This window comes from Leucoraja erinacea, chromosome 30 (genome assembly GCF_028641065.1).
Source record: "Leucoraja erinacea ecotype New England chromosome 30, Leri_hhj_1, whole genome shotgun sequence".
Classification (NCBI taxonomy): Eukaryota; Metazoa; Chordata; class Chondrichthyes; order Rajiformes; family Rajidae; genus Leucoraja; species Leucoraja erinaceus.
The window spans coordinates 3,389,555-3,413,410 of NC_073406.1; the positions used below are offsets into that span (position 1 = coordinate 3,389,555).

A 23,856-nucleotide genomic window follows, 5' to 3' on the forward strand; every position below is an offset into this window, starting at 1 on the left:
CGTTTCGCCGAACACCTCCGCTCAGTCCGCAATAACCAACCTGACCTCCCGGTGGCTCAGCACTTCAACTCCCCCTCCCATTCCCAATCCGACCTCTCTGTCCTGGGTCCCCTCCATTGCCAGAGTGAGCAACAGCGGAAATTGGAGGAACAGCACCTCATATTCCGCCTGGGTTGCTTGCGTCCGGATGGCATGAACGTTGAATTCTCCCAATTTTGCTAGTCCTTGCTGTCTCCTCCCCTTCCTTAACCCTCAAGCTGTCTCCTCCCATCCCTCCCGCCCTTCGGGCTCCTCCTCCTCCTTTTCCCTTCCTTCTTCCCCCCACCCCCCCCTCCATCAGTCTGAAGAAGGGTTTCGGCCCGAAACGTCGCCTATTTCCTTCGCTCCATAAATGCTGCTGCACTCGCTGAGTTTCTCCAGCAATTTTGTGTACCTTCCAGTCACGTTCAGTTTAGTTTAAGAAGGAACTGCAGATGCTGGAAAATCGAAGGTAGACAAAAATGCTGGAGAAACTCAGCGGGTGCAGCAGCATCTATGGAGCGGAGGAAATAGGTAACGTTTCGGGCCGAAACCCTCGGGTTTCGGCCCGAAACGTTGCCTATTTCCTTCATGTTGTCCCACCCGCTGAGTTTCTCTAGCATTTTTGTCTATCTTCAGTTTAGTTTAGTTTAGTTTAGTTTATTGCCACGTGCACTTAGAGACAGTGAAAAGCTTTAGTCCCGTGTTATCCAGGCAACGGAGAGACAACACACGCCTCAGAGGGCGGTGGAGGCCGGTTCTCTGGATACTTTCAAGAGAGAGCTAGATAGGGCTCTTAAAGATAGTGGAGTCAGGGGATATGGGGAGGGTCTACGTTTGGTCGCAGTCAAACGCCTGCAATCACGTGCAAGTGGGACAGGCCCTTAAGTTGCTGTCAGGCAGCAATTCGACCGCTGAGCCACCAGGTTAACTTAAGAAGAGCGTTTGAAGACTCCGGGCCTCAACTCGCTGGAATCTAGTAGGATGAGGGGGAATCGCATGGAAACCAACTGAATAGTGAAAGGCCTGGATGGAATGGATGTGGAGTGGGTGCTCCACCTAGTGGGAGAGTCTAGGACCAGAGGCCGCGGCCTCAGAATTAAAGGACGCACCTTTAGAATGGAGATGAGGAAGAATTTCTTTAGCCAGAGTGTGGCAATTCTGTGGAAGGGTTTGGACACGCTGGAGGCAGGGCACATGTTCCCGATGTTGGGGGAGTCCAGAACCAGGGGCCACACAGTTTAAAAATAAGGGGTACGCCATTTAGAACGGAGACGAGGAAACTTTTTCTCTCAGAGAGTGGTGAGTCTGTGGAATTCTCTGCCTCACAGAGGGCGGTGGAGGCCGGTTCTCTGGATGCTTTCAAGAGAGAGCTAGATAGGGCTCTTAAAGATAGCGGAGTCAGGGGATATGGGGAGAAGGCAGGAACGGGGTACTGATTGGGGATGATCAGCCATGATCACATTGAATGGCGGTGCTGGCTCGAAGGGGCCAAATGGCCTACTCCTGCACCTGTTGTCTATTGTCTATTGTCTATTTCTCCATAGGCGCATAAGCTGTTCGAGCTGCTGGTCCTCCAGCACACGTTTGTCATCTCTGCGGGCAGGGTGGTCGGTTTCGTCACCAGAGCTGAGGTAAGACTTGGCTGGAAAACCTCACCCCGGCTTTCAGAGTGAACATGCCCCCGTAACCTCGAGCAAGAAAAAGTCGTGTGGGTCCGCCACCGAGGTTCACGAGAATGATCCCAGGAATGAGTGGGTTAACATATATATACGATGAACGTTTGTCGGCACTGGGCCTGTACTCGCTGGAGTTTAGAAGGATGAGAGGGGTGGACCTCATTGCAACGTACCCAATAGTGAAAGGCCTGGATAGAGTGGATGTGGAGAGGATGCTTCCACTAGTGGGAGAGTCTAGGACTAGAGGCTGCAGCCTCAGAATTAAAGGACGTTCCGTTAGAAAGGAGATGAGGAGGAATTTCTTTAGTCAGAGGGCGGTGAATCTGTGGAATTCTTTGCCACAGACGGCTGTGGAGGCCACAAGTCAGTGGATATTTTTAATGCAGAGATAGATAGATTCTTGATTACTATTATTGGGCTGTCCCACTGTACGAATTAATTGAAGACTTCTCCTGAGTTTCCTTTGATGCGAACTCGGAGAGTTACGGTAATAGCCGCCCGTATAATAATAATAATAATAATTTTATTTATAGAGCACTTTAAAAACAAACATAGCTGCAGCAAAGTGCTGTACATCACTAATCATTGACAAAAAAGTTAATACACACCAAAAATAACAATCAAAAGAAATAGTAGGAAAAGACATGTAAAATAAAGAAACATCAAAAACACCACAAACAGAAGCAAAGCCTCAGGCATGGTCAAAAGCCAGGGAGTACAAATGTGTTTTAACACTGGATTTGAAGATGGACAGTGAGGGGGCCTGTCTGATGTGCAACGGCAGGGTGTTCCAGAGTGCCGGAGCAGCAACAGAGAATGTTGAAAAATCTTCAAGAGTCTTCCCGAGCTTACCGCGTTCCCCGAGTACCTGCCGTTAGCGTTACGAGCCGCTAAGAGACGTCCCCGAGCTCCGACGTACCCGCTACGTACATTCTCCGTCCTTACCACGAGTTTGATTTTTTTTTTTAAAGTCGGGAGAGCTCTTGGAATGAACTCATACCCTGGGACAAGGCCATAAGTACGGGTGTCAGGGGTTGTGGGGAGAAGGCAGGAGAAATGGGGTTGAGAGGGAAAGATGGATCAACCATGATTGAATGGCAGAATAGACTTGATGGGCCGAATGGCCTATCGCTGCTCCTATCACTTATGAACTTAAATAGAATCACAACATTAGCCGCCCTCCAGTCTGCTGGCACCTCTCCCGTATCTAATGATGTTCGTGTATCTCAGCCAGGGCTCCGACAAGTTCTTGTCTACCCTCTACCAGTGTCCTTGGATGTATCTGACCAGGCTTGGGTGATTTATCTACATTTGTACGTCTTGGGGACATGCAGCAGCACCTCCACTGTGGTGGTACATGCACGCACCCATTGCGACGATCGCCCGTGATTGTCCACAAGTTCGCGAGTGATAGGAGCCGAAATAGGCCACTCGGCCCATCAAGTCCACTCCGCCATTCAATGGTGACTGCCCCATCTCTCCCTCTCAACGCCATGTGTGTGTGTGTGTGTGTGTGTGTTCAGATGGGTGGGTGCCGTGCTGCCTGAACCAGTGATGAGGCTCGGAGACTGAAGAAGGTCCATCTGTCTCCTCAGATCCTGGTGAACTTCTACCGCTGCACCATCGAGAGCATCCTTACCAACTGCATCACAGTATGGTATGGCAACTGCTCTGTCTCTGACCGGAAGGCATTGCAGAGGGTGGTGAAAATTGCCCAACGCATCACTGGTTCCACGCTCCCCTGCATTGAGTCTGTCCAAAGCAAGCGCTGTCTGCGGAGGGCGCTCAGCATCGCCAAGGACTGCTCTCACCCCAACCATGGACTGTTTACCCTCCTACCATCCGGGAGGCGCTACAGGTCTCTCCGTTGCCGAACCAGCAGGTCGAGGAACAGCTTCTTTCCCACGGCTGTCACTCTATCGGACGTACCTCGGGACTGCCAATCACCCCCCCCCCCCCCCCCCCCCCCCCCCCCCCCCCCCCCCCCCCCCCCCTTATTATTATATATTTTTATTCAAATCGTTTGCTATGTCGCTCTTCCAGGGAGATGCTAAATGCATTTCGTTGTCTCTGTACTGTACACTGACAATGACAATTAAAATTGAATCTGAATCTGAATCTGAATCCTGGCCTGGGCTACGAGAACTTTAAACCCTCTGTGTTTCTCCCTCGCAGCTAAAGAAAGTGATCGAAGGGCTGGCAAACGGGCGGGTGCCAGACACGGACTGACAGCCACTGAGGAGGAGAGAGGTGGCCATTTTACACGCACCAGCCCTGCAACCCTGGCCCAGACAACAGCCCACGCCACCACATGGTGGTTCCCCTTCATGCATTCCAATTCACCTCCTTACATTCCAAAATGTATCACATTGGTGACCCTCGGACTATCTTTGATCAGACTCTGCTGGCTTTACCTTGCACTCAACGTTATTCCCTTATCATGTATATATGTACACTGTAAATGGCTGGATTGTAATCTTGTATTATCTGGATAGCATGCAACAAAAAAGCTTTTTACTGTACCTCAGTTCACGTGGCAATAAATTGAACTAAACTAAACTAAACTGAAGATAAGACAAAAATGCTGGAGAATCTCAGCGGGTGAGGCAGCATGAAGGAAATAGGCAACGTTTCGGGCCGAAACCCGAGGGTTTCGGCCCGAAACGTTGCCTATTTCCTCCATGTATCATCATAAGCTGAACTTCTTTGCTACGACGAATTGTTTCGGTTTAGTGCAGAGATACGGCGTGGAAACAGGCCCCTTCGGCCCACCGAGTCCGCGCCGACCGGCGATCCCCGCATGCTAGCACTGTCCCACACAGGAGGAAGACAGTTTGCAATCTTCACCGGAGCCAATTAAACGACAAACCTGCGCGGCTTTGGGAGCGCGGGAGGAAACCGGAGCTCCCGGAGAAAACCCACGGGGAGAACGTACAGACAACGCCCGTAGTCGGGATGGTACCTGGGTCTGTGTCCCACTTGCATGCGTTTGGCGCGACCAACCGGAAGCGGAGTACGTGCTAAGTTCACGCTAAGTACGCTCGTGACGTAATTTGCGTTATACTTACCAATCAGCTGGGCAGGAGGCGGGCCGACTGAATTTGGGCGTTGCACGGCGTCGGGCGGTGACGTCATCACGCAACGCCACGCGCTAGGCGTACGCCGTCAAGACGCCTAGCGTACGACCGCAATGCGCCTGCGTGCCGACAGGCCGTTGGCGCGCGAAGATTTCGGACGCTGTCAGATTTTCGGAGCCCCGCGCGATCTCGGGACCAGCCCCGCACAACTCCGCGCCTCTAAGTGGGACCGGCCATACGGTGCTCGTACGCCTCAAGCGACTACGTTTGGTCGCGCCAAACGCCTGCAATCGCATGCAAGTGGGACAGGCCCTTAAGTTGCTGTCAGGCAGCAATTCGACCGCTGAGCCAGCACAGGTTAACTTACGAAGAGCGTTTGAAGGCTCTGGGCCTCAACTCGCTGGAATCTAGTAGGATGAGGGGGGATCAGATGGAAACCAACTGAATAGTGAAAGGCCTGGATGGAATGGATGTGGAGAGGATGCTCCACCTAGTGGGAGAGTCTAGGACCAGAGGCCGTGGCCTCAGAATTAAAGGACGCACCTTTAGAATGGAGATGAGGAAGAATTTCTTTAGCCAGAGTGTGGTGAATCTGTGGAATTCTGTGGAATGGTTTGGACACGCTGGAGGCAGGAAACATGTTCCCGATGTCGGGAGGAGTCCAGAACCAGGGGCCACAGTTTAAGAATAAGGAGTAAGCCATTTAGAACCGAGACGAGGAAACTTTTTCTCACAGAGAGTGGTGAGTCTGTGGAATTCTCAGCCTCAGAGGGCGGTGGAGGCTGGTTCTCTGGATGCTTTCAAGAGAGAGCTAGATAGGGCTCTTAAAGATAGCGGAGTCAGGGGATATGGGGAGAAGGCAGGAACGGGGTAGTGATTGGGGATGATCAGCCATGATCACATTGAATGGCGGTGCTGGCTCGAAGGGCTGAATGGCCTCTACTCCTGCACCCATTGTCTATTGTCTATTGAATTCATTGCCAGACGGCTGTGGAGGCCAAGTCAATGGGTATTTTTTAATGGATATTGACAGGTTCTTGATTAGTAAGGGAGTCACAGGGATGGGGAGAAGGCAGGAGGATTGGGTTGAGAGGGATAAATAGATCAGCCATGATCGAATGGTGGAACAGACTAGATGGGCCGAATGTATTGCGGTCTACAGAGCAGTGACTCTCCCTCAGCAAGTTCGCTAGAGATTCGCTGCACCCACCATGTCTCACGACATCGCAGGATGCCGCCTGTTTGGCCGTGAGCAGTCGCCCAAAGAGTCGTACCTTGTCCTGGTCGCCGCTGGATTTTCAACATGTTGAACATTTTCGGCCACCTGCCGCGACTGAGACGGGTGCCGGCAAGTCGCCGAAAAAACATCGTGTAAGTGGGACTGGCCCTTTAACCAGTTTAATTACTTTTAAAGGGGCCTCGTCTAATCCGATCCAATCAACCATTCACCAAAGTAGTTGCATCTTGGAGAGTTGGGAGCAGAACACAAATGGCGGCACAGCAATAGAGCTGCCGCCTCACAGCACCAGAGACACGGGTTCGATCCTGACTCCGGGTGCTGTCTGCGCGGAGTTTGCAGGTTCTCCCCGTGACCTGCGTGGGTTTTCTCCAGGTGCTCCGTTTCCTCCCACACTCCAAAGACGTGCGGGTTTGCAGGCTAATTGGCTTCGGCAAAGCTGGAAACTGTCCCCAGTGTGTGGGACAGTGTTGGTATATGGGGTGATAGCACAAACTCAGTGGGCTGAATGGCCTCTGAATTGAGTTTTATTTATGATCGCGGGTACCGAGACGCAGTGAAAATCTCTAAAGTCTCAAGTAAAACCGTTGACCCGAGTCACACATTTCAATGTTTTAATCCTTTTTTGTTTCCACTTAAGTTGACATATATTCTCACAAGAAAAACAAGACATTATAATGGCAGTCTGAGAGACATTTATCCTTGCTGAGTCCTTGAACAATGTCGAATACATTGCGTGACTGAGGACTAGCAAATCACTCAAGAGTTATTGAGATGACTAATACCTGAGGGGCAGAGTGTGTTTCAGTGACGTGGCAAGAACAGAATTGAAAGAGATGATATCATCACAAGCCTCAATATTCACCAGCGGAATATTCACCGCTCGGCCTAAGGTTTCAGTCTCGAGAGCAAGACTGGTGACAAGAGATCGGGTTAAAATCTATCCTTGTCACCAAACATGGGCGACCACTGTGGCTCAGCGGTAGAGTTGCTGCCTTGCCGCGCCGGAGACCCGGGTTCGATCCCGACTATGGGCGCTGTCTGTACGGAGTTTGCACGTTCTCCCCGTGGGTTTTCTCCGAGATCTCCCGTTTCCTCCCACACTCAGAAATACAGTTCTATACCAGAACAAAGCCAGCAAGAAGGGTCTCGACCCAAAAACGTCGCCCGATCCTTGTCTCCAGAGATGCTGCCTGAGCCACTGAGTTACTCCAGCATTTTGTGTTTAAACCAGCATCTGCAGTTCCTTCCTACACACCAATAACCTTTCAACTTCAGCACCATTTCTTTCCTTGATATCTTCTGTTGCCAGTTTTCCTCATATTTAGTTTAGTTTAGTTTGGAGATACAGCGCAGAAACAGGCCCTTCGGCCCACCGAGTCCGTGCCGACCAGCGATCCCCGCACACTAACACTATCCTGCACGCACCAGGGGACAATTCACAATTTTTACCGATGCCAATTGACCTACAAACCTGCACGTCTTTGGAGCGCGGGAGGAGACCGCGGTGAGAAATCCCACGCTGGTCACGGGGAGAACGTGCAAACTCCGTATAGAAAGCGCCCGTGGTCAGGATGGAACCCGGGTCTCCGGCGCTGAGAGGCAGCGATGTCTTCTTGTCAAACTGAAAGTTCCACATGCGTGAGTGTGAAACATTATGTTTTCTCCCTTAAAGGTATTTCCAATTTTTCACAGGGTTTAGAGGACAGAAGAAGGCCATCAGATTTCAAGGCGTCCTGTGATCTGACTATGAGGGGCACCTTGCCTCTTCCCCACACCCCGGACATGGGGTCACTGCAGAGCAACTCGCCGAAACTCTGCAGCAATTAGTGGATTGATTAAATGATACAGCATGGAAACAGGCCCTTCAGCTCACCGAGTCCAGCGATCTCCCGTTCACACTTGACTCCATCCAAGGATCCAAGCAGTCTTTCCAGGTGAGGCAGAGGTTCACCTGCACCTCCTCCAACCTCATCTATTGCATCCGCTGCTCTAGGTGTCAGCTGCTCTACATCGGGGAGACCAAGCGTAGGCTTGGCGATCACTTCGCCCAACACCTCCGCTCGGTCCACACTCACCAACGTGATCTCCCGGTGGCTCAGCACTTCAACCCTCCCCCCTCCCATTCCCAATCCGACCTCTCTGTCCTGGGCCTCCTCTCCTCCATGGCCAGAGTGAGTCCCACCGTAAATTGGAGGAGCAGCACCTCATATTTCGCCTGGGTAGTTTACACCCCAGCGGTATGAACATTGACTTCTCCAATTTCAGGTAGTCCCTGCTTTCTCCCTCCTTCCCCTCACCTTCCCAGCTCCCCCACAGCCTCCGCCTCTTCCTTTCTTCTCCCCCCCCCCCCCCCACATCAGTCTGAAGAAGGGTCTCGACCCGAAACGTCGCCTATTTCCTTCGCTCCATAGACGCTGCCTCACCCGCTGAGTTTCTCCAGCATTTTTGTCTACACTAGTTCTGTGTTATCCCACTCTCTCATCCACACCACGGGACAATTTAAATAGGCCAATGGACCCACAAACCTGCACGATTTTGGTAGGTGGGGGGGGAATTATACCTGCACTATAACAGAATTTAATAGACATTTGGACAGGTACCTGTGGAGAAAAGGAATAGGTGACGTGTTGGGTCAAATCCATCTTCAGACATCATCAGGGTCCCGTCCCGAAACGTCAGTTATTCCTGTTCCCCAGAGACACTGCCTGACCCACTGAGTTATTCCAGCATTTAGTGTCTACTGTTGATATAACTCCTACAGACTTGGACATGTAGGAGGTTTAGAGGGATATGGGCCCAATGCAGGCAAATGGCACCACCTTACAAGGGGCATCTTGGTTGGCATAGACAAGGCCATACGACATAGCAGCAGAATTAGGCCATTCAGCCCATCGAGTCTACTCCACCATCCAACCGTGGCTAACCCATATCTCCCCATCTCCCCGTAACCTCTAGTTACTAATTGAGAAAGGGTCAAGTTGGGCTGAAGGGCCTGTGTCCGCCCTGAATGACTGTGACTTTAGAAACCCCGTGCTGTCATAGGGAGAACGTGCAAACTCCACCCAGACAGCATCTGCGGTCAGGATCGGTGTGTTTCCTGTTTTGGCATCAGCGTTTACCCCAATGAATATCACACACACACACGACACAGACAGACGAAAACAGAGACACACATTCACACACACATTCACACACACACACACAGACAAATAGACACATACATACACACACACAGACACACGTGCTACACACACAAACAAACACGTACAGACACACACACACATATACACACACACACACACACACATTCACACACACAGACACACACACACATACACACAGACAAATAGACACATACATACACACACACACACACACAGACAAATAGACACATACATACACACACACAGACACATGTGCTACACACACAAACAAACACGCACAGACACACACACACACACACACACATATAGACACAGACACACACATACACACACACACACATATAGACACACACGTACACACGTACACACATAGACACATATATAAATGTTGAGATGGAATAAACCAGCAGCCAGAGTGAGTGCGGAGGTTGAGAGTGTGCGTGTGTGTGAGTGGTTGTGGATTTTCGGCTCTTGTAGTCTAGTTATAAAAGACGTCGTCTTCAATGAGCGAGCTGGTGTTGCTGGAGTGGGAATGCTGTAGGTGACTGCCTGTGCTCTGCTGCAGTGTCCTGTGTATGTCCAGCCCACCACCGCTGGCCTCTGGCAGGTACAGGCATTTCGGGGGCTCGAGGCCCAAGGTCCCAGTGAGGGGGTGGGCAGGGTCCTTGTCCACGGGCAACTCTTCACCAGCCGGGCTGCCCATCGACGATGAGTGAGGGCTGACGGCAACACAAGGCCCCTCCACATTCAACGAGTAAAGGCCCTGGGACCCGCTGAGGGAGCGATCATCATAGTAACTGTCCTCCGTATCTACGGAAGGGAAGACTTGTGTTAAAGTAATAGACATTCAGGGAAGTAGGCCATTCGGCCCGTCGAGCCAGCACCGCCATTCAATAGACAATAGACAATAGGTGCAGGAGGGTGACTTACTGAGGTAGTTCACCGCGATGCTGGGACTGCTGTCCCCAAGCACGCCGTCCGTGTCCAGCGAAGACCAAGCGCTCAGGGTCGCCTCGGTGATGGCGAACTGCTCGGCAACGCCTGCGGAGGAGAGAGACGAAGGAATATCATGGTGACCAGCGCAGTAACATGGAGCTCCAGGAACCACCCACACCAGACCAAGTGTTGTACAACCTGACCCTCCAGACTCCATCTCAGGGACCAGACGACACGGGTTCAATGGTTCAATGGGTCGATGTCCCTTTATTGTCACCAGTAACATTGCAGGTCCGGTGAGAGGGGGGGGGGGGGGGGGGGGGGGGGGGGGGGGGGGGTCCAGAACCAGGGGCCACAGTTTAAGAATAAGGGGTTGGCCCTTTAGAACTGAGATGAGGAAAAGCCTTTCACCCAGAGAGTTGTGAATCTGTGGAATTCGCTGCCTCAGAGGGCGGTGGAGGCCAATTCTCTGGATGCTTTCAAGAGAGAGTAATGCCCCATGTCCCACTTAGGAAACTTGAACGGGAACCTCTGGAGACTTTGCGCCCCACCCAAGGTTTCCGTGCGGTTCCCGGAGGTTGCAGGTGGTTGCCGGAGGTTGCAGGTAGTGGAAGCAGGTAGGGAGACTGACAAAAACCTCCGGGAACCGCACGGAAACCTTGGGTGGGGCGCAAAGTCTCCAGAGGTTTCCGTTCAGGTTTCCTAAGTGGGACGGGGGGCATATTAGATAGGGCTCTGAAAGATAGAGGAGTCCGGAGATATGGGGAGAAGGCAGGAACGGGGTACTGATTGTGGATGATCAGCCATGATCACATTGAATGGCGGTGCTGGCTCGAAGGGCCGAATGGCCTACTCTGCACCTATTGTCTATTGTCTACAAGACACACAACTACATAAAAGTTAACATCAACATCCACCACAGCGGTCGGGGTGATTGAAACTCCCACAACTTGGAGCTCCTGAAGTTTTAACAGATTTAATAGGAATCTGAGGGGTAAACTTTTCACACATAGGGTGGCGGGTGCACGGAACGAGCTGCCGGAGGAGGTAGTTGAGGCTGGGACTGTCCCTGCGTTTAAGGAACAGTTAGACAGGTACATGGCTAGGACAGGTTTGGAGGGAAATTGGGCAAATGTAGGCAGGTGGGACATGTAGGTTGGTGTGGGCACGTTGGGTCTGTTTCCACGCTGTATCAATCTATGGACCACAGCCCAGTGACCCCGTGTCCTACCTGCAGCAAAGCGAGCCTCCTTCAGCTCATCGGTCAACGTGGAGTACTGGTCCTCGTCCATGCGGGGGGCGTCACAACTGCGACGATGGGTGCCCCAGCCATTCCACTCAATGATGTGGGCAACTCGCCCACGTGCCATGGCTGTCGGCTTGGTGATGTGGTCCTTGGCTGTCTGAACCAAGCCTGCAATACAGGTACAACAACACACGTCAGTCAAACCGATCTATATGATCAATACTATCTGTGTGATCAATACTATCTGTGTGATCAATACTATCTATATGATCAATACTATCTGTGTGATCAATACTATCGACTACAGGATCTATACAGTGTGTGATCAATACTATCTGTGTGATCAATACTATCTATATGATCAATACTATCTGTGTGATCAATACTATCGACTACAGGATCTATACAGTGTGTGATCAATACTATCTGTGTGATCAATACTATCTATATGATCAATACTATCTGTGTGATCAATACTATCGACTACAGGATCAATACAGTGTGTGATCAATACTATCTATACGATCAATACAATCTTTAATGTCCCTTGGATTATCCTTGACCGGACTATACTGGCTTTAAGGGGCTGTCCCACTGCGGCAACCTAATTGAAGAGTTTAGAAGAGTTTGAAAAAGTGTCATGTTGAAGACCTCCTTCAACCTCCGTCAACTATGTTGAAGACCAGCTTCGTGAAAATTGGACACCGAATAGTGGAGAGTGAAGTCGACCTCCCTTCGACTATGTTGAAGACTATCTACGACTCTACCCTCGATTACCAACGACTAACGTGCCATCCCACTACGACCTACTTCGACTAAATCTACGGGTAAAAATAAATATTGATTTTTTTCCAATGCGACCTATTTTTTTCTCGCGGGCATTTTTCAGCATGTTGAAATAAACACCGAGGCCTCACGGGGACCACTCTCGAGCATGAGGGAGAGTTACAAAGACCTCCTAGGACCTCACGTCGACCATGCTGCGAGTATGAGTCGAGGGCAAACTGGCCAATTAAGTCGCCACAGTGGGACAGCCCCTTTGCCTTGCACCAAACGTTATTCCCTTGTCCTGTGTCTGTACACCGTAAATGGAGCGATTGTAATCATGTGTTGTCTCTCCGCTGGCTGGTCGGCACCAAACTAAACACCTTTCACTGTTCCTCGGTATACGTAACAAGAGACTAAACAGAAACTGAGGGGGATACGGGCCAAACGCAGGCAGGTGGGACATGTTGGTCGGCGTGGGCAGGTCGGGCTGAAGGGCCAGTTTCAACGCTGCATCACTAAACTAAGGAGGGCAAGGAGCAGTGTGACTGAGGGGGGTTTGGGTCTGGGTGCGTCTGTACAAAGCAGTGATCTATTTCTGTAGAACAGTAGCTGCCCATCGATGCAAGGTGACTAGTGTACAGGGCGGGTCACTAGCACTGGCCCTGCTTCCAGCAAATACCCAGTGGATCTGCCATCCTTCCACATACATACACCAGAGAGAAGGCAGGATGTATTACAGTCCGTGCCAAGTCCCAGAGATCAACTGCTAATTACATATTTCGACAACAGAGGAAATGCGTAGGAAGATGCTGGTTTAAACTGAAGACAGACACAAAATGCTGGAGTAACTCAGCGGGACGGGGAGCATCTCTGGGGAGAAGGGACGGGTGACGTTTTGGGTCGAGACCCTTCTTCAGACTTGTCCAATGGAGAGTTTGGACAAACTGGATTTGTTTTCAGATTCAGATTCAGATTCAATTTTAATTGTCATTGTCTCTAGGCTGTGAGGACCTCTGGGTGAGGGGAGGGGTGGGTGGGTGGGAGGGGGTGTGGGAGGGGGTGGGGGATTGGGGGAGGGGGTGGGGATTGGGGGGGGGGTGGGGGGGGTTCCTGCGGCAGCAGATTGCACAGTTTGACGATCTTTAGCAACTTAGTTGGTGCCAGAGTCGTGGCAAAAATCATGAGAGGAATAGATCGGGTAGACGCACTGAGTCTCTTGCCCAGAGTAGGGGAATCGAGGACCAGAGGACATAGGTTTAAGGTGAAGGGGAGAAGATTTAACAGGAATCTGAGGGGTAATGTTTTCACACAGAGGGTGGTGGGAATATGGAACGAGCTGCCAGAGGGGGTAGTTGAGGCAGGGACTATCCCAACGTTTATGAAACAGTTAGACAGGTATAGGGATAGGACGGGTTTGGAGGGATATGGACCAAACGCGGGCAGGTGGGGCATGTTGGCCGGTGTGGGCAAGTTGGGCTGAGGGGCCTGTTTCCGTGCTGTGACTCCGCTGCCCAGCTGAGGTGTGCCATATGGTGGCAACGGGTTGCCAGCGAAGCATTTCACTGGAGCGCTGTACGCCTGGCAATAAAACACCATCACGGGCGACATTGACCTACCAACCAGCGATGATCGTGCCAGTGCATTAACATCATAGCCATTCAGGGTCTGCTTGGAGCCAGAGAAAAATCCATTGGTACTTCCAAAGCAATTCTAAATCCCAAAGACAAGGAGAATCAAACATTGTTCAAAACAGTGAATCACAGAAACAAGATTGTAAAGTAATGACACTTAAATTGTAAGTGTGTGTGTGTGTGTGTGTGGCACGGTGGCGCAGCGGTAGAGTTACTGCCTCACAGCACCCGAGACCCGGGTTCGATCCTGACTACGGGCGCTGTCTGTGCGGAGTTTGTATGTTCTCCCCGTGGGTTTTCTCCGAGATCTTCAGTTTCCTCCCACACTCCCAAAGACGTGCACCCTTGTAGCTTCAGCGGCGTGGTATCAATGTAAAATTGTCCCCAGTGTGTGTGTGTGTGTGTGTGTGTAGGATAGTGTCAGTGTGCAGGGATCGCTGGTCAGTGTGGACTCGGTGGGCTTCGAGCCTGTTTCCGCGCAGTATCTCTCAACTAAACTCAATCAGATTTTTAAGGGGGGGACAGAAAACGCTGGAGTAACTCGACGGGCCAGGCAGCATCTCCGGAGAGAAGGAACGGGTGACGTTTCGGGTCGAGACCCTTCTTCAGTCTGCAGTTCCTTCCGACAGATTTGTAATGGTGTGTTATGCACCATAGTGTTCAGATTCAGATTTCCTGGCACCCTTGGTTCCATTTCGCCCTCGAAACCTGTCCTGTCCATGTACCTGTCTAACTGTATCTTAAACGTCACAATATTCCCTGCCTCAACTACCTCCTCCGGCAGCTAGTTCCATGCATCCACCACCCTTAGTGTGAAAACGTTAATTTAAATATACCCCCTTCACCTTAAACCTTTATGTCCTTGGGTTCTTGATTCCCCTACTCTGGGTAAAGGACTCTGTGCATCTACCCTATGTGTTTATACATTTCTATAAGATTACCTCTCATGCTCCAAGGAATAAAGTCCTAGCCAGCTCAACCATCCAAAAGTGGATGTGAAGAGGATGTTTCCACTGATGGGAGAGTAGCTGTGCCCTCTGGTCCGAGACTCTCCCATTAGTGGAAAGGACGTTGCACTTTGAAAGGAGATGAGGAGGAATTTCTTTAGCCAGAGAGCGGCGAATCTGTGGAATTCTTTGCCGCAGAAGGCTGTGGAGGCCACGTCAATGGATATTTTTAAGCCGGAGATAGATTAGATTCTTGATTAGTACAGGGGTCTGAGGGTTACGGGGAGAAGGCAGGAGGATGGGGTCAAGAGGGAAAGATGGGTCAGCCACGATTGAATGGCGGAGTAGACTCGATGGGCCGAATGGCCTAATTCTGCTCCTGTAACTTTATGAACCTTCTCTGCGCCCGTTCCAGCTTGACTCCAGCACCTTGTGATTCATTTTGGATCAGTGAGGGGCTTGGTTAGTTTGTTTTACTTCCAGGAGCGTGCGTTTAAACCACGTACAGGATGGAGGAAGAGGCACTGACCTGGAGAATGGGGTCCCAGCAGAAATCTGTCCTGTCTTGCTGAAATATAATCCATCAATAGAAAAAAGCATTAAATCAACAGTGGGGTTATAATAATTTTAAAAAAGGAACTGCAGATGCTGGTTTATACCAAAGATAGGCTCAACGTGCTGGAGTAACTTAGCAGGCGGCACAGCGGTAGAGTTGCTGCCTCACAGCGCCAGAGACCCGGGTTCGATCCTGACTACAGGCGCTGTCTGTACGGAGTTTGTACGTTCTCCCCGCGACCGTTTTCTCCGGGTGCACCAGTCAACGAAATACAACACAATGAAACTAAACGGAACTAAATTCACCGATGTTTGGGGGAGTGCGATAAAGTCACGACCTCAACACATTGAGACTTCCACCCCACCTCTGCCATGTGACACTCGGAGCCGCTGGAAGGAATTTCAGAGGCTGTGAAGCCGCAACGTTCCAGATATTGTACGCGGGGCGCGGGGATGGTCGGGTGGACATCCCGTGTGGGCGGAGGTAGCTGGAAGCGCAGTCAGTTCGGGAGGGTGTTTAAGAAGGAACTGCAGATGCTGGAAAATCGAAGGTAGACAAAAGTGCTGGAGAAACTCAGCGGGTGCAGCAGCATCTATGTGGAGCGAAGGAAATAATAATAATAATAATAATTTTATTTATAGAGCTCTTTAAAAACAAACATAGCTGCAACAAAGTGCTGTACATCACTAATCATTGACAAAAAAGTTAATACACACCAAAAATAACAATCAAAAGAAATAGCAGGAAAAGACATGTAAAATAAAGAAACATCAAAAACACCACAAACAGAAGCAAAGCCTCAGGCATGGTCAAAAGCCAGGGAGTACAAATGTGTTTTAACACTGGATTTGAAGATGCCTATTTCCTTCGCTCCATGCAAAGTTGAACAATCTCCACTATAGGAAATAGGCAACGTTTCGGGCCGAAACCCTTCCGGGTTTCGGCCCGAAACGTTGCCTATTTCCTTCGCTCCACATAGATGCTGCTGCCCCCCCTGCGTTTCTCCAGCATTTTTGTCTACTACGGGTGTGGCAGCATCTATGGAGCGAAGGAAATAGCCAAAGTTGCCTATTTCCTTCACTCCATGCAAAGAGTTGGACAATCTCCACGATAGGGAGGTTTCACGGCAGTCGGGTCACGACCCACGACCCGTACTGTTGCTACGTTACTCCAAATGGATTACACGCGATGAACTGCAGGTTGGCGCTTACCGTTGTTTCCAGCGCCGCGGGCCCGTTAAAACCCGCTGATATTGTCAATGTTTGCGCTGTAAATAATGATGGAAATCGGGATAAGCGTGAGAGACATGTAGCCCACTTCACAATTCCAAAAGTGAGGAGAAATGACGGCAGATAGGAGCGAGAGCTGAAGGGAACAACAGCAGCCAGTGTGCCTGGCGACAATTTTGCTCGCTGCATTTCATCAACTAAGGTGTTTTTTCTCGATTCCTTCGGCATCTAAAAAGTTTCAGACGTGATAAATCTGGCTGTAATTTTTTTTTTTTTTTAAATCGCCCATGGTTCCCAAGTGGGTTTTTACATACAGAATGAAAACGCATCTGAGGAAAAATTTCCAGCCAGATTGATCACCTCTGAGAATTTTTAAGATTCCAAAGGAATCAAGAAAAAACACACATAATGCCTTACTCGATGAAATGCAGTGAGCAAACGCGATCATTCCCAATATTTTCAATTCCGATATATCTGCACGGCCAATGTTCGCCAAGCACTTTACGCTGCTGTTGTCCCTTCAATTCTCGCTTCTCTATACCATCATTTCGCTTCACGTTTGGAATTCCGAAGTTGGGAACGTGTCTCTCACACTTACCCCGACTCCCACAATTTTTTTCAGCGCAAAAAATTCAACATTTTGGCGGTTTTTAAACAGGTAGGAAAGTATGCGTTTTTAGCATTAATAATGCTCCTCCAGATGGATGTCCTCCAGATGGATTTAGCGGCTCCGTGCTTCGAGCCCTCTGACCCAGTGACCTTTCGTGCAACCTACCCCCCCCCCCCCCGTCCTATATTAAGGAAATAGGCAACGTTTCGGTCGGGCTCAGGTTCCCGAAAAGTTGACCCTTAGTCCCGAATCGGTGAAAGAATTTCGTAGTAGCTCTTGTAGAAAATTTTTGTCCAAATTGGACCATTTATCTTTTGTCCATTTCGAAACGTTGCCTATTTCCTTCGCTCCACATAGATGCTGCTGCACCCGCTGAGTTTCTCCAGCACTTTTGTCCACCGTTGGTCTCTGCGGAAGGAGGTTGGTGGGGAAGCAAATACGAGGTGCGCCTGGCTGAGCCCGTGTGGAAAGTGGACAGAGACGACTTTCGTTCGGAAGCTCCGCGCTATCCCTCTTTCTCCTCCACTCCCTACGCACCAAGGATAGACAAATCACAGGAAGCAGACTGACCCTACAAAACCCACACGCCTTTGGAAGGCCCGGAGGAAACCCAACGCAGGTCACGGGGAGAACGTGCAAACTCCGTACAGACAGCAGCCAAGGTGGGGATCGTACCCTGTGAGGCAGCAACTCTACCGCTGCGCCACCTCGGGTAAAGTATATCGGTGAGGAGCTGTGTAGACAGGAGAGTCTCGGACCAGAGGACACAGGAAGGAGAGGAGGAGGGATTCCTTCAGTCAGAGGGTGGTGAATCTGTGGGATTCTTTGCCACAGACGGCTGTGGAGGCCACGAGCCAGTGGATATCTTTAAGGCGGAGATTGACAAATTCTTGATTAGTGCGGAGGGGGAGAAGGCAGGGAGGGGAATGGGGTTGAGAGGGAGAGATAGATCAGCCATGATTGAATGGCGGAGTAGACTTGATGTGTGTGGAATGTTTTGCCTCAGAGGGCGGTGGAGGCAGGTTCTCTGGATGCTTTCAAGAGAGAGCTAGATAGGGCTCTTAAAGATAGCAGAGTCAGGGGATATGGGGGAGAAGGCAGGAACGGGGTACTGATTGGGGACGATCAGCCATGATCACGTTGAATGGCGGTGCTGGCTCGAAAGGTGGAATGGCCTCTACTCCTGTACCTATTGATGGGCCGAATGGCCCAATTCTGCTCCTATCACTTATGAACATATGGACCTGCTCTTGAATGTTCCCTTGGCTGGGGTGAGGGGAGCAAGAAATATGTGGACTGTGTTATTGACGTGCCCTAGTGCGGAGTGGGCAGGGAGATGGTTACCTTGCAGATGTCCTGTGCTTCTGCGGACTCCGGCTGCTCCCTCTTGTCCTGACCCGCGCCGGTGCTTCTGCTCTGAGAGACATCGCCGGCACTCGCGGGGTTAACGTAGGCAGCCGTCAGAATTTCTAGAGAGACGAAATAATAAGAGAGATCTTCACACACACTCCGAAGACGTGCAGGTTAATTGGCTCGGTGTAAATGTAAGTTGTCCCTGGTGGGTGTAGGCTGGTGTGAATGTGCGGGGATCGCTAGTCAGGGGAGATGGGGGGGACTCGGTGGGCCGAAGGGCCTGTTTCCATGCTGTAGACTAAACTAAACTAAACTCAACTTTGTGATGAGGTAACAAGGGAGTTAACCAAGGTAGACAAAATTGCTGGAGAAACTCAGCGGGTGAGGCAGCATCTATATGGAGCGAAGGAATAGGGTGACGTTTCGTGTCGAGACCCTTCGGGTCTCGACCCGAAACGTCACCCTATTCCTTCGCAAAAGATAGTCAGATGGTCACCAATGGGGTAGACAAAATTTCTACAATTCTACCACGAAATTCTCGACCCGAAACGTCACCTATTTCTTAAACTAGAGGGTCAACAAGGGCAGCCTACCTGATGTTGTATACCTGAACTTCCAATGGATATTTGAGAAAGGGGCTTTCCATGCAGGACGGACTCAATCGACAATAGACAACAGGTGCAGGAGTAGAGGCCATTCGGCCCTTTGAGCCAGCACCGCCATTCAATGTGATCATGGCTGATCGTCCCCAATCAGTGCCCCGTTCCTGCCTTCTCCCCATATCCCCTGACTCCACTATCTTTAAGAGCCCTCTCTAGCTCTCTCTTGAAAGCTTCCAGAGAACCGGCCTCCATCGCCCTCTGAGGCAGAGATTTTCACTGACCCGACACGCCACTCCTTCTCTCCAGAGATGCTGCCCGTCCCATTGTCCAGCATTTTGTGTCTATCTTCGGTGTAAACCAGCATCTGCAGTTCTTCCTACAGAAATGAGGACTTGTACCTCTAAAGCTTGCCTGACAGACAGTAATTCTCCAGTCTCCGTTTGTTCCCGGTGGAGTTGCTGGCTCACAGCGCCGGAGACCCGGGTTCGATCCTGACTGCGGGTGCTGTCTGTACGGAGTTTGCACGTTCTCCCCGTGAGTTTTCTCCGAGATCCCCGGTTTCCTCCCACACACCAAAGACGTGCAGGTTTGTTGGTTAATTGCTTGAGTGTTAATTGAGTGTAAAATTGTCCCTAGTGTGTGTGTGTGTGTGTGTAGGGTGGTCTTAATGTGCAGATTCGAAGGGCCCTGTTTCCATGCTGTATCTCTAAACTAAACTAAACTGGGCAAAATTAAACTAAGCAATCATTCTCCATTCTATCTGGCTTTGGTCCAGACAGTTTGCTAGCACTGCAGAGGGTAGTTAAATATTAACCATAATGGGACCAGAGCCACGTAGAGATCGGGTCAGGGAGCCAGATTTTCTTCCCCAAAGAACACAAGTCATGTACATGGGATTTTTTGACAAGGTCATCATTTTAACTTGGCTTCTTAATCCAATATTTGTTTAATAAACAAACATAGACACATTGAAAATAGCTGCAGGAGTAGGCCATTCAGCCCATCGAGCCAGCATCGCCCCTTCGACCCAGCACCGCCGTTCAAAAATTAATAGATAATAGACAGTAGGTGCAGGAGTAGGCCATTCAGCCCTTCGAGCCAGCACCGCCATTCAAAAATTAATAGATAATATACAGTAGGTGCAGGAGTAGAGGCCATTTGGCCCTTCGAGCCAGCACCGCCCTTCAATGTGATCATGGCAGATCATCCCCAATCAGTACCCTGTTCCTGCCTTCTCCCCATATCCCCTGACTCCGCTATTTTTAAGAGCCCTATCCAGCTCTCTCTTGAAAGCATCCAGAGAACCTGCCTCCACAGCCCTCTGTGAGGCAGAGAATTCCACATTCAATATGATCATGGCTGATCATCCCCAATCTGTATCCCATTCCTGCCTTCTCCCCATATCCCTTGATTCCGTTAGCCCTAAGAGCCAAATCTAACTCTCTTGAAAACATCCAGTGAATTGGCCTCCACTGCCTTCTGTGGCAGAGAATTCCGCAGATTCACAACTCTCTGGGTGAAAAAGTTTTTCCTCATCTCAGTCCTAAATGGCCGACCCCTTATTCTTAAACTGTGTGTGACACCCTGATTCTGTCCCCTCCTCCCCCTCCCAACATTGGGAACACAACTAATTTCACATGCAGCAGTCGTGAGATTCGAAACCACACGTCACCCTCACCCCACACGTCACGAGAATCGGTACGTAACACAGAGAAGGCAAGTTCAGGTAGTGTTAGTGTGGGGGGGGGTCGCTGTTCAGCAGGAACTCAGTGGGCCGAAGGGCCTGTAGCCGCACAGTATCTCCACACTAAAATACCCCCCTTCGCTTCTGAACTCCCTGGATTCGAACCCTTGTTTGTGTAACTCCTTGTGGTCAGAGGTCCATGTATATTATGGCCACATCTCAGCTACAACATAGAGCTGGTGCTGTCCATGGTACTGACGGCAAAGTTGCTGAAACATAACTTCTGCTCTCTTTCCATCTCGAATACAAGCAGTAGAGTCGCTGCCTGACTGCACCAGAGACCCGTGTTCGATCCCGACTACGGGTGCTGTCTGTACAGAGTTTGCACGTTCTCCCTGTGACCCGCGTGGGTTTTCTCCGAGATCTTCGGTTTCCTCCCAAACTCAAAAATCGTGCAGGTTTGTAGGTTAATTGGGTTGTGATAAATGTAAAATTGTCCCTAGTGTGTGTACGATCGTGTGAGCGTGGTCTGTGTGGGCTCGGTGGGCCTAAGGGCCTGTTACTGCGCTGTAACGATAAGCCAAATTAAACTAAAAACTAAACAAGGGACTTGCTGCACAGCCTCCGTGATGATTGGTTTAGTTTAGAGATACATATACAGCGCAGAAACAGGCCCTTCGGCCCACCGAGTCCGTGCCGACCAGCGCTCCCCGCACACTAACACCATCCTACACATACAATTTATACCAAGCCAATTGACCTACAAACCTGCACGTCTTTGGAGTTTGGGAGAAGACCTGAGCACCTGGAGAAAACCCACACGGTCACAGATAGAACGTACAAACTCCGCAAAGACAGCATCGGGTCTGGGGAAAAAGCCAGAACGGGGTACTGATTTTGGATGATCAGCCATGATCATATTGAATGGCATTGCTAGCTCGAAAGGCCAAACAGCCAACTCCTGCACCTATTTTCTGTGTTTCTATGATATGAACATTGACTTATCTAACTTCAAGTAGCCCCTTGCTTTCCCTCTCTCTCCATCCCATCCCCATTCCCAGTTCTCCCACCAGTCTTACTGTCTCCGACGACAATGTATCTGTTTACTTTGATGTTCCCTTCTCCCAACTAACAATGTGATCTATTCCACAATTCCCTTGATCTCCACCCCCCTTTGTCCTGTTTTCACACCTTACACTTCCTTGTCTATATACCTCTCACTCCCCTGGCATCAGTCTGAGGAAGGGTCTCGACCCGAAACGTCGCCCATTCCTTCCACCCAGAGATGCTGCCTGAGCCCCTGAGAAACTCCAGCATTTGGTGTCTACCTTCGATTTGACCAGCATCTGCAGTTCTTTCTTACCAAGAGCTGAACTCAATGCAGCCTAGCACCACTTTTGGCTTGTACTCGCTAGAATTTAGAAGATTGAAGGGGGGATCTTATAGAAACTTACAAAATTCTTGAGGGGTTGGACAGGCTAGATACAGGAAGATTGTTCCCGATGTTGGGGAAGTCCAGAACAAGGGGCCACAGTTTAAGGATAAGGGGGAAATCTTTGAGGAACCAGATGAGAACCTGCCATCTCTCCATACCCCCTGATCCCTTTAGCCACAAGGGCCACATCTAACTAACTCCCTCTTAAATATAGCCAATGAACTGTGGCCTCAACTACCTTCTGTGGCAGGCTCGAAGGGCCGAATGGCCTACTCCTGCACCTATTTTCTATGTTTCTACGCGTGTGGGGTAGCTTGGACAAGCACTGTCTCCAGCGGGCACCATATGTGTACCAGGGTGGCCAGCCTGCCTAGTGCAAGGCGCTGCAATGCGCCCGGCCCGGAGAGGCGATCACATTCCCCCGGCCACACGGCCAACACACACACACACAAGTATCAAAGGCAGTCGCAGAAATCATTTGCAGCCGTGCATTTCTGGAAGGTTCCACCGCCCTACACTGAGTGTAGCAGTGCTGGGCATCTTGGCCTTTGTCTGGAATGGAACTGGCAGCAGTAACAGCAGCAGCAGCAGCAGCAGAGGCAGAGAGGGTTTGGTCCGGGTGCAGGGAGAGGCAAAGACTCTCTGGCTGGTTGTGGGAAGCGAACTCACTCACTCACTCACTCACTCACCTCTAGAGATGCAGCAGCCCATCATCGGTAGGTAGCTCGGGGACAAAGCAAAGACTATTTTCCGCTCTCGTTGGAAGGGCGCACCATATCTTTGTTTTCTCCTGTGTGTGTGTGTGAGAGAGAGAGACAGAGAGACAGAGAGAGACACAGAGATCGCAGTCTGTGCACCAGCACCAGCGCAGGCAACTGGTCGTGGTGGCGTCAGCAGTCTCAGGGTCCCGAGGATGCACTTTGTGGCCGCGCTGAGACCAGACAGACAGACAGACACGCACAGATTCACACACACACACACACAGCCACAGGCACGAACTCCGCTTCCGTTTGGGCGCGCCAAACGCATGCAAGTGGGACAGGCCCTTCACTCTCCGCCGCTCAGCACACCCCCTTAACACATTCACTGCCGCCAGCAACAGTCTTTGTTCTGAAGTCTGAAGAAGGGTTTCGGCCCGAAGCGTTGCCTATTTCCTTCGCTCCATAGATGCTGCTGCACCCGCTGAGTTTCTCCAGCTTTTTTGTGTAACCTTCGATTCTCCAGCATCTACAGTTCCCTCTTAAACACAGTCTTTGTTCTGTTCCTCCTACTGAGCGCCCACCGCTCACACCCCTCACTCGGTGCCAGACATCTGTCACCTTGCCCAACAGGTGACTTTGTGCAACAGTCACAGATTGAAAAGACAAAATGCCAACTGATCTACGTGGGAAAGAGCTGCAGATGCTGCAGATGTGGAACAGCATCTTCAAGCAACCACAGATGCTGCAGATGTGGAACAGCATCCACAGATGCTGCAGATGTGGAACAGATGCTGCAGATGTGGAACAGCATCCCCTCTTCCCATCAGAACTGCCCCCTCCATTGACTCCTTTAAGTCGAGACTTAAAACTCATCTCTACTCCCAAGCCTTTCGTGACGTCCTCTGAGCGAGGGCTTTATAGAAACATAGAAAATAGGTGCAGGAGTAGGCCATTCGGCCCTTCGAGCCTGCACCGCCATT

At 50.6% G+C, this 23,856-nt stretch overlaps 2 protein-coding genes across 2 annotated transcripts in view; one reads left to right on the forward strand and one right to left on the reverse strand.

Annotated features, from left to right (window-relative positions):
• Positions 1 to 4,261, forward strand: part of clcnk (chloride channel K) — a 34,249-nt gene extending 29,988 nt beyond the window's left edge. Inside the window, exons 18-19 of the mRNA XM_055659137.1 lie at positions 1,566 to 1,652; positions 3,873 to 4,261. Coding sequence (XP_055515112.1) covers positions 1,566 to 1,652; positions 3,873 to 3,926 — 141 coding nt within the window. The 3' untranslated portion in view covers positions 3,927 to 4,261. The remainder of the gene's footprint in view (positions 1 to 1,565; positions 1,653 to 3,872) is intronic.
• Positions 4,262 to 9,542: 5,281 nt separating this feature from the next.
• Positions 9,543 to 23,598, reverse strand: fam131c (family with sequence similarity 131 member C). The gene is made up of 7 exons (XM_055659138.1): positions 22,865 to 23,598; positions 18,446 to 18,570; positions 15,236 to 15,274; positions 13,745 to 13,838; positions 11,346 to 11,528; positions 10,109 to 10,219; positions 9,543 to 9,988 (listed from the first exon to the last, which is right to left on the reverse strand). Exons 1-7 carry the CDS (start codon positions 23,202 to 23,204, stop codon positions 9,657 to 9,659), a joined length of 1,224 nt encoding a protein of 407 aa, XP_055515113.1. The 5' UTR covers positions 23,205 to 23,598; the 3' UTR covers positions 9,543 to 9,656.
• Positions 23,599 to 23,856: the final 258 nt, after the last annotated feature.

What these genes read in the sequence shown, in the direction of transcription:
- fam131c (XM_055659138.1), bottom strand. Translation starts at nt 23,204, where the DNA reads ATGCGTTTGGCGCGCCCAAACGGAAGCGGAGTTCGTGCCTGTGGCTGT. An exon ending in GCTGGGACCCCATTCTCCAG is followed by an intron (nt 13,839 to 15,235) that starts GTCAGTGCCTCT and finishes TTTGGGATTTAG; the next exon opens with AATTGCTTTGGAAGTACCAA. An exon ending in CATCGCGGTGAACTACCTCA is followed by an intron (nt 9,989 to 10,108) that starts GTAAGTCACCCT and finishes TCCCTTCCGTAG; the next exon opens with ATACGGAGGACAGTTACTAT.